Source organism: Physella acuta, unplaced genomic scaffold, assembly GCF_028476545.2.
Source record: "Physella acuta isolate Inbredline_101_S28 unplaced genomic scaffold, ASM2847654v3 ptg001063l, whole genome shotgun sequence".
Classification (NCBI taxonomy): domain Eukaryota; kingdom Metazoa; phylum Mollusca; class Gastropoda; family Physidae; genus Physella; species Physella acuta.
In genome coordinates this window covers 506,983-518,025 of record NW_026732580.1, presented here as the reverse complement: position 1 = coordinate 518,025, position 11,043 = coordinate 506,983, and the positions used below count along the sequence as shown (strand labels likewise).

Below are 11,043 nucleotides of genomic sequence, written 5' to 3'. Positions count from 1 at the left end.
ACTTGATAAACAATTGGGGTGTGTTTTATTTTTAGATGTGTACTTCATTTGGGTAGGTTAAACAAAAAAAAAAAAAAAAAAAAAGATCAGCTCAACATGGAAGCAATGTATCCCTCCACCCTCCCTTCTCTTCAAACAGCTATAGTAATTTTTTTTAAAAAGACAAAGCAGAATACTAAAACAGTCCAGCACAAAAGGTCGATGCGGACCAGAGGCAGATGAATGGGGCAAGCGAGTACCACACACATCGGCCAGTAACCCGGAACTCTGTCCGGACAATGGTGCTGTGTAAATATCCTTGCCATATAAGGGAGTGGGTGATTGGCCCTTATCTACAAACGCCCTAGTGGAGGAGAAGAAGTAGGACCACGTGGGCTGATTCAAAATGTACGCTTTCACGCCTAGGCCAGCCAATGGAAATGAAGCTTATAAAAAGTGGGCGAGGCCGCACATAATGTGCGCATACATAATCAGCCAACGTGGTGGCGCTATCAAAACATTGGCAAACAATCCGTGGGATGGAGTTCCTCTCAACCGTGTTTACACAATTTTAGTGTAGGGGTATACAGGGAAGCTTATCTTGTACGTATCGAATGTAATCATGCCACCCCACCCCTTCCCCTGGTCAAATTTTTTTTCTTTCTTCAAACCTTCAATGAATGTCACTGCTTTTACAACACAAAAAAGAAGCTAATATATTTTTGTGTAAACAAACACACGATATCAAGAGGGGTAATTTATTAATAAGTTAATGTTCTTCAGTGTGCGGTGTTAGTTCCCTCCCCTGTTATTGATCAGCTTAGTGGGCCTAGTTTGGGGGGGGGGGGGGGGTATAAAACAAATACCTTCACCACCCTTCCCGTCAACTCAACCTCCCCGGTCAATTAATTTTGTTTTATGTTGAGATAAATTAATCTTCAGCTAATTGGTTGCGTGTTAAGATGGTGGAATATGAATTTAGCAGATTTGAAAATAAACTTCAAGTTCAAATTATGGAGGTCTTCGTGGCTGGTTTTAATTTTGAAAATTAGGAATATTTTTATTGTTGATATTTGATTAAAATAATGGAATACGTTGTGTCAGAAGAAAATAACACAGAAAGGATGGGGGGGGGGGGAAGGCGCAATTAGTCCCGGAAGTTGTCTGGGTCTTACAAATATTCTAATTCCTTGGGGCAGAAAGAGGGGGGGGGGGGGGGGGGGAGACGGCCAATTCCGTCTTGTCACCCTGAGAGGCTTCTGGCTGAAATGCTAAGATGGGCACGGTAGGGGCCTGCACGGTAGGGGCCTGTACGGTAGGGGCCTGCACGGTAGGGGCCTGCACGGTAGGGGCCTGCACGGTAGGGGCCTGCACGGTAGGGGGCCCTCTGGTCATAGCCTGCAGTCAGGCTCTTTGTATTGTAGTTAGGGAGTGTGTCTGTGGGGGGGGGGGGGGGAGGGGGTGATGGGTGGGGGTATTGGGGTAGGGGGAGACATCTTAATGAAATTAACGAGATACACTTTGGTGGGGGGGGGGGGGGGTGATGGGGGGGGGTGATGGGTGGGGGTATTGGGGTAGGGGAAGACATCTTAATGAAATTAACGAGATACACTTTGGTGTTGGTTTAAAGCTCCATTGAAAGGGAGAACTCACGTGCAGCGCATGGTCACGTGATCGTCTTACAGCAAGGTGTTTGGTCATTCTGACACAGAAATCATTGCGGCTATTTTTAGATAGTAGACCGACTTCATCTTGTCACTGCTGACCAAAATGTAATATAAAAATGTATGTTAATATCGTCTTAATTGGGTCTGCTTGAATGTAAGAATCCATATTGTGAACAGACAAACAACATTTTCTTAAAGAATTGGATCAGTCTGTAGAAGAGGGTTAGGTAACGTACTAGTATCACTTTCAGAGTAGTGTTTTACTTACTGCAGGCATGCACACTACAGATTTTATTAGAAATTTATGGTAGGCTGTAGACCTACAGTAAATGTTTTAAAATAACTAGATTGTATACTTATACAGTAAATATTCTAGATAAGAATTATCTGGTTGTGGGCCTTTACATTTAATACTTACAAAAAAGGTATACATTTTACCAGTACTACATGAAGTAGTACATTTTTAGTCAGACCTGGTATTAGGCTTATGACTAGTGGCGTAGGCAGCTTGCACACACACACAGACACACACATATAAATATTTTGTTTTTTTTATGACATTGTAAGATTGCAAACATAAAGCGACACGCAGTACCATAGGCAATGATTAGTTCAGCGAGAGACAACTTCCATTTTAAGGATCCATAGAGAGCTCGACCTCCCCACCCCCTTTCAACACAGCCAGCATACCCCACTGGTTATGGCTATGTTAAAGGCCAGCTTTAATGTTATTTTTAACATTCAATGTTCAAGAAATATTACCAGCGTTAACGATTCGATTATGGAGAAATGCCCAAAAGCACTACAAAAAAAATTTACCAAAGTTTCTAGCATACAATTTTTTTTAATACGATTCTGGAAGAGAAACTGATTTTTAAGAGAATCGCAGTTATTAAATTAGGGCCGTCAACATTTTCTTTCGGTGAAATGTTTACCTGATTTTTTTCATCAATTTTTTTTTTGTTGAACACGGCCATACTTTACAATTAAACTTGAAAGCAACGTTGATAACAAGAGTGCCATAAATAGTTGTAGAATCAACAGAGCGGGATCATTGAATCAACAAGCAATAAATACAACAAAGCGCAGCGAAAACAAACACAAACAAACTCGAATGCATAACAAAAACGTCCCGGTGTGTTTTTCAATATTTTACCCTTGCAAACACGTCACCTCAGACGGTCTGGCCGAGCTTGATAAAAATTGATTGTCCTATCGTTGGAGGAGCTCAGCAAATATGGCTGCCAACGACTTGAAAAGGGGGGGGGGGGGGTATTCTCGGGTGGGAGGGGGATTTATATGGTGTCGGGGAATAGGGGTGGGGGGTAGGGTTTTTGTGAATGTTTTTATTGTAGAGAAAGAGAAGTAATTAAAGAAGGGAAGGGGTGGGGAGGAGAGTGTCTCAATATGCCCGCAGAGATTTGCTATGTTTTGTCCTTCAAAAATTGCCCAAATAATTCATAAAATTTGAGTCTGTGCTCTAAGCGTCGTGTTAAAATATTCTTGCTGCTGCGTCTGCTTGGTTTGGTATTTGATGGGTGTTAAATTTTATTTGATTCTTGATTATTTACACATTTTTAATTAGTTGGAAGTTCATTAAATAAAAACACAATTACACTGAAATAAAACAAAAACCTTCACTCTGCCTCGAAGAGTTTGTGTTATTGTAAAGGGCAATTAAATAAATAAAAAAAATCCCCTCTGAGTGGCTAGCATAAAATAAAGCCAGTTAACAAACAAGACGGCTTTTTAAAAATTTTACCTAGTCTAGTAATCTTGAGGTTGGATTAAAACGAGGGGTATGCAGGTACAGACGCCAGGGGGGATGGGGGAGGGGAAGGCGATAATCGTCATAAATTAACTCGGCCAATGGGCGGTCGCCTGCCGCGTCTCGGATCAATGGCCGCGCAGGTCGTTTGAGCGTGGACGTAAGACTGATGGGACAATTAGCCAGCGGACGTTTCGTGGGGTCTGCCTGGCCCTGGTCAGCTGAGGAATTCATAGACGCTCCCCACCCTGAGGTACAGTCCCCACCCCGAGGTACAGTCCCCACCCTGAGGTAGTCCCCACCCTGAGGTACAGTCCCCACCCTGAGGTACAGTCCCCACCCTGAGGTAGTCCCCACCCTGAGGTACACACCCCACCCCGAAGACAAATAGAGTGGGCCTTGGACAGCAACTCAAGGACCCCCGACCCCTGCAGCACAAGGACCCCCGACCCATGAAGCACAAGAACCCCGACCCCTACAGCACAAGAACCCCGACCCCTGCAGCACAAGAACCCCGACCCCTGCAGCACAAGAACCCCCGACCCTGCAGCACTAGGACCCCCGACCCCTACAGCACAAGAACCCCGACCCCTGCAGCACAAGAACCCCCGACCCCTGCAGCACAAGAACCCCGACCCCTGCAGCACAAGGACCCCCGACCCCTACAGCACAAGAACCCCCGACCCCTGTAACACATGGACCCCGACCCCTGCAGCACATGGACCCCGACCCCTGAAGTACATGGACCCCGACCCCTGCAGCACCGACCCCTGCAGCACAAGGACCCTGCAGGAATCACGCTGTGACCAGCACAGCTAGCCAGAGACTGTCAATATTTGAACTCGGTCCACATTCATAGCCCGCGGATCAGGTCACAATCAAATGGTCATTTCCTTTGTCACAATCAAATGGTCATTTCCTTTGTTTGATGGGTGGGGAGGGGGGGGGGGGTACGGCTAGTGATGGTGTTTGTAGAAGGGGGTATGGAGGGGGGGGGGGAATGTTTCGCCAAACCTTTTAATTGTTATGTTGGTTTTGTTATGTTGGTTTCAAAAGGTGACACCTACAAAGGTGTTTATGGGTGACATCTTTCAAACGAAAGCTTCCAAGGGTGACACCTCTCATACAAAGGTATCTATTGGTAACACCACTCACACATATGTGTTTATGGTGACAACTCTCAGACAAGTATTTCTATGGGTGACTTCCTTATGGCAAGATGTCACCGGATGCCATTGGGGTGTGACTGAATTTATTTGCCACCAAGGTGTCTATCTATATCTATATACTACTAAAACTCAACTTTGTTTACATGTTTGAATATTTATTTGTTTGCCTGATCGACTATTGTGATATGTTCGACTCTATCTGGAAAGCTGTAAAATAGTATGCTGGTAGAGAATAATTTTTTAATGCAGACAGACTGTTGATCACAAATTTATTTAAAGACGTTAATTAATTTATTGATTTATTCATAGTTAAATTAACCGTATTTTTTTAAAAATGTTAATACTTTGAATAAACTTTGTGGGGATAGTGACGTCCCTTGATGTGTTTACTTTTTGGTTCAATAAAAATGGCGGACTCATCATAGACTTTGTGGCCCATTCAAAAGTTTAACGCGTTACAAAGCTAATTTTCTGCCGGCTATAACTTAAACAATACGTCCGTTTGCTGTATTTATTACGTTCCAACACTTATATCAATTTTCAACTGTCTTTTTCATTTAGTTTTACGATAAATTTCTCTAGATCTAAAGATCAGCTGTCGAATGGAAGTTATGAATCTAGCCTAGATCTAGCCTAGATCTAGATTCTAGGTCACTACTAGACTCAGTGTAAATTCTAGATCTAGACTTAATGTAAATTCTACATCTAGAATCTATTTCAGGCCTTAATACATCTAGAATCTATTTCAGGCCTTAATTATTTTATATAAATCTTTGTTTGGCTAATTTAAGATTAAATTTAATTTGAAAGTTACTACTACTAGATCTATGCGCGGAGACTCAAAAGTATAGTATAAAAATTCATTTGTGACGTCACGAGTAAATAGCTAAGTTGGTAGCGTAGCCCGCTCTCATGTGGGTGGCACAGGTTCTAGACCAATATGTCAATGATATTTTTTTTTCAATATTTTTTTTTTAGATGTGAATGATAAAGTTGCCTATCTGAACTTGGCAGGATACAGGGCAGGTGAAGTAGAGTTCATCTGTTTCTTTGTCCTAAGCATATGAAAGGATAGTGTGGTCAGAGACATGCTCGGCTGGAATCGTTTTTTAAACGATAAAAACAAGTTGTCTGAGACTTGGCGGGACACTGGGCAGGTGAAGTAGAGTTGAGTAGGTCACATGTGACGTCAGTATATGAAGGGATAGTCCGAAATCGGTGTTTTCGGTGTTTTTAAAAGATAAAAAACATATTTTTGAATGTGGGGTCTGTTTTTTGTGACCATAAGTGACACTGCAGTAGCGTAGCGAGGAGGGGGGGGGGGCGGGAGGGGAGGCGGGGGGGAGGGGGGAGGCGGGGGGGGGGGGAAGGGGAGGCGGGGGGAGGTGGAGGGGGGGCGGGGGGACATATGTTGGGGCGCCAAAATGGTTTGGAAAAATAAATTGAAAGGTTGAGGGGGGTGCAAATCGAAAGTTTGAGGGGGGGGGGTTGAAAATCGAAATCTTGGGGGGGGGGGGGGGGGGGGGGTTAAAATCGAAAAGTTTGTCCCCGGGCGCCGGGAAGGGTCGCTATGCCTCTGAGTGACAGACGTGATGTTTTTTTATGGATGACCCCCGAAACCCACAGTTATCCAACGGATGACGGGTATTCTAGTACATGATATAGATGCCACAAAATGACATGTTTACAAGATGTCACTTAGATGCCTGCGTCTGATAACGATGTGGACAAACAGCATATGTAATCTGTAAGGTATCTGGGTACATTGTACGTCATAAGTAATCGGACTACAAACAACGTCGTAAGGATATCGGAATACAGACAACATTGACGTCATTAGCACACGAGTAACCTAACATCATTTGTACATCTGAGCACACCTGACATTAAAAGGCCTACATGGGTACACATGTCATAAGTACATTTGAGTTCATCTGACATTTGTACATCAGCGTAGCCTACTCATGACGTCATAAGTATGTCAACGTACACATGACGTCGTTAGTACGTCTGTGTGGTCTAGTTTGTCATACAGCAAGATTAGTCTTTAATTTTTATGTTTGATCAAAAATGTGAATGCTATTTAAAAATGTATTTTAATGATTGACTTCCAAAAATGTAAATTTAAACCATATTACAATCTTACAGGGATATGGAATTAAAATAATTTGACCTTAAACTCTCTGACCAAATATATCTTCTTAAGCGCTGATGAAAACTCCAACAAAAATAGCATAGAAATCTTATTACAGTCTGAGAAGGGGAGGTCAGTCGGCTGAAAGGTACGCTGGGTTTTAGCTCCCCTTATCTTTTCGAGATCGCAACAAGGGTTGTCGAGGGTTGGGGGAAATCACATGACCTCGTCTTTCGGTAAGGACGGCGTCTGCCAGGCCTCTCAGCGCGGGAAACAAGAAGTTGTCTTTCCCTGGTGGGAGGAGCTACATGACCACGTGACAGGCTGTGACATCAATTAATTTAATTTTGTTTTTGTTTTCGTGTGTAAAAAAATTGATTGGATTCTCCAACTTTTTGTGAATTTCACGTGGGTCATACGTCATCAGACATTAAAATAATATACTTGTTAGTTGGGGCTAGATGACCCCCCCCCCCTGTCTACCTTTTATATAAGGTGCCCCCCCCCCCCCCTTTAAAAAAAACATTCGTTATTCACCCCCACACACATACGTATCCACTGCCAGTATAAAACTAAATTCTGGCTAGATGGGTTAGGATGACCCTTACATTTACACAAGTGATCTCCCCCCTCCCTGTTAAAAAGTGCCCCCAACGGCCTTGAGATTGTATCCTTGACCCTCTGACCCCTGTTCTCCCACTGACGGCCAGAGATCGCCCGGCACTGGAGCTTGTGACGTATTTTCTCAGTTGGCTGACAAGCACCCTCGAAGGCGATAGGGCGCGGGGTGGGGGAGGACCCTGGGGCAGCAGACTCTGGAATAACCGGAAATCTCGACTGGACGCTCTTCAACTCTCCAGTGAAAAAATGGCGATGAGTGAGACCGCAAATGTTTGCAAGTAATTTTAAAAAAACGTGACTTTATAAATTATATATCAAGATCTACGAAAAACGTTTGACTACATTTGAGAATGTAATTATAAATAATTAAGCTATTAGAACAATTTATTTTTCTCATCCCCACAAGCACAGACCTACCCCCACCCCCCACGTAAACATATAACGTAGGCCGATATACATTCCCCTCCACATTCATATCACTAACCACGTCAGTTATTTACCCTCCCCTCTATCATGCCAGGTTATCACCCCACCCCGCTATTAAGCCAAGTTATCCCCCCTCCCCCCTCTCCACCCTAGTTATCCCCCCTTCCCACTATCCACCCTAGTTATCCCCCCTCCCCAGCCGCTGCTGCTCAAATACTCAATTTTCCAATAATGTATTTTGTTCGCGTCTCCCCCACCTTCCCCGCCCCGCTCTTGTAATTGACTTTTTAGCCGAACAATCAGTTGAATTTTATGGATACATTTATTTCGGGGGGGGGGGGGGGGGGGGCAGCCTCTGGGGGCGCGGACGTCCTAAGGGCGCGGACGTCCTCGGGGCGTCTATTTGAACAAAACGAAAGCACGCGTAATGAGCTGATTATGTGAAACATGGCAGGGCCTTGAGGGGAGGTAATTACCTAGCTAGTACACGGCAAACTTGGTCACGATTGAATATTTGCTTCAAATAGGTAAATATTTCAATCAACACTTTGGGCGGTGGGATGAAAGGGGTTAGGGATGACAAGTGGGTGGGTAGATGACAAGTGGACGGTTGGGTGGGTAGATGACAAGTGGACGGTTGGGTAGATAGATGACAAGTGGACGGTTGGGTGGGTAGATGACAAGTGGACGGTTGGGTAGATAGATGACAAGTGGACGGTTGGGTGGGTAGATGACAAGTGGACGGTTGGGTGGGTTTATGACAAGTGGACGGTTGGGTGGGTAGATGACAAGTGGACGGTTTGGTGGATAGATGACTAGTGGACGGTTGGGTGGATAGATGACAAGTGGACGGTTGGGTGGGTAGATGACAAGTGGACGGCTGGGTGGCTGTACGGATGACAAGTGGACGGTTGAGTGGATAGATGACAAGTGGACGGCTGGGTGGGTAGATTCCAAGTGGACGGCTGGGTGGCTGTACGGATGACAAGTGGACGGTTGAGTGGATAGATGACAAGTGGACGGCTGGATGGATAGATGACAAGTGGACGGCTGGGTGGATGGATGACAAGTGGACGGCTGGGTGGATAGATGACAAGTGGACGGCTAGGTGGATAGATGACAAGTGGACGGCTGGATGGATAGATGACAAGTGGACGGCTGGGTGGCTGTACGTATGACAAGTAGACGATTAGCAAGTGGTTGAGTGGCCAAGAGATGACAGCTCTGATGTACAGCTCTCAGTCCCCATGTCACTAGATGTCACCAACAACTGTCTCCCATGTCACTAGATGCTGTCAGTCCCCATGTCACTAGATGTTGTCAGTCCCCATGTCACTAGATGCTGTCAGTCCCCATGTCATTAGATGCTGTCAGTCCCCATGTCATTAGATACTGTCAGTCCCATGTCACTAGATGCTGTCAGTCCCCATGTCACTAGATGCTGTCAGTCCCCATGTCACTAGATGCTGTCAGTCCCCATGTCACTAGATACTGTCAGTCCCCATGTCACTAGATGTTGTCAGTTCCCATGTCACTAGATACTGTCAGTCCCCATGTCACTAGATACTGTCAGTCCCCATGTCACTAGATACTGTCAGTCCCCATGTCACTAGATGCTGTCAGTCCCCATGTCACTAGATGCTGTCAGTCTCCATGTCACTAGATACTGTCAGTCCCCATGTCACTAGATACTGTCAATCCACACGTCACTAGATGCTGTCAGTCCCCATGTCACCATATGCTGTCAGTCCCCATGTCACAAGATGTCACCATCGACTGTCTCATTAACCCCATCATTTATCAGATCTGTTGAATGTTGGCTCTCATCGATTTATCATCAGTGTGACGCGGCACCATTTGGCTGAAATAGAGCACGCATGAATGAAAACAGGTGAACTGAATTGTCCTCTGACTACGGCACTGTCGCCCCGACATCCCACTACAACTTGCCCAGCGCCTCCCCTAGACTCCCCACCCTCCCGCCACACACTCACGCTGGCTGCACGTGTATTCGATTATTAAAACCGATGGACGGTAATCAGGTTATTTTTAGAACATTTACGCCCTCGCGACCCCGTTTCCCTTGTAGTACAAAAGCATTATAATTAAAGGAGTGTGTAGTTCACTTGTGGAGGGTCGCGTGCTGGCTGACACACCGCAAGGAAAAACATTTCGTATTGCCGGACTGGCTGGGGGCGCGGAGTGTGGCCTCAACGCGGCACGTGATTTGGTCTTGCTGCAGCAGACGGCTAAAAGTCTGGCCAAGTGGGCCGGTAGTGACGTACGTACCAGCGGCCCGCGCATGCGCACTTTGTGTCCAGGCTGTCGCTCACACTTACGGCTGCGCACGCACGCCTTCCATTGCGCAGACGTCAGCGTCGTGTGTCCGGTGACACGTCACGTGACCGACACATTTGGCCGATACGCCGGGCCGGCTGGCGAGAGAAGTAATCCATTACGGGCTGGACTAAGTGAGTTCTGTCCCCTGCACAGCTACACATACATCTCAAGTGCTCTGTTGGTCGGCACACTTAGAAACATGACATACAGCAATCGGCGGCGACCACTCATATAATGTCACATACAGCCGCCGGCGACATCCACTCAGATGACATACAGGTGTTTGGTGACATCCATAAATATAAAATGACATTCCAGGTGGTGATTTCCCCACAGCAAGTTCCGTGTTTCTACACAATGTCATGTGTCACCATTCAATGTCATGTGTCACCATTCAATGTCATGTGCCACCTCACAAAATCCGGTGTCACCGCACAATGTCGTATGTCATCGTTTGGTAGAGTCCTGCATCTTGTGAATACTTTGTCGTTATGTGGTGGGAGAGGGATAAAATAACCGGAGTCAAATTAATGTATGGTCAATTCCTTATTGACCTATTGGTACAGTGACATTTGCTACACCACGGATTGTAAGGTGGTATTCCTTGTTCTGTGGTGGTACTTGCTCTACTAAGGTGGTATTTCGTACTCTTGGTGGTGTTTCGGGTATTAAAGTGGTATTCCGTACACCATAAAGGTATTCCCTGATAAGGTAGTGTTACTTGTACTTAGGTAGTATTCCCGATTCGCGATACTATGGTGGTATTCCCTGTAAAAAAAAGTGGTATTCCCGCACCATGTACGAAAGAGCTCAACACGACTTAGATGCGACACGTTTTAACTCGTTTAAAATTAAAAATTCAATTATCAGTATACCGCTGAAAACGTTAATTTTTTTTATATGCGAGTTATTTTCACAACCACATTATAATAACAGAGG

The 11,043-nt window shown here is 45.2% G+C and overlaps 1 protein-coding gene across 1 annotated transcript; it reads left to right on the top strand.

Moving 5' to 3' along the window:
* The first annotated feature begins 3,583 nt into the window (after positions 1-3,583).
* LOC131955311 (cornifin-A-like) lies at positions 3,584-4,233 on the top strand. The gene is made up of 2 exons (XM_059319392.1): positions 3,584-3,686; positions 3,896-4,233. Exons 1-2 carry the CDS (start codon positions 3,584-3,586, stop codon positions 4,231-4,233), a joined length of 441 nt encoding a protein of 146 aa, XP_059175375.1.
* The last annotated feature ends 6,810 nt before the right edge of the window (positions 4,234-11,043 follow it).

What these genes read in the sequence shown, in the direction of transcription:
- LOC131955311 (XM_059319392.1), top strand. Translation starts at nt 3,584, where the DNA reads ATGGGACAATTAGCCAGCGGACGTTTCGTGGGGTCTGCCTGGCCCTGG. An exon ending in GGTACAGTCCCCACCCCGAG is followed by an intron (nt 3,687 to 3,895) that starts GTACAGTCCCCA and finishes CGACCCCTACAG; the next exon opens with CACAAGAACCCCGACCCCTG.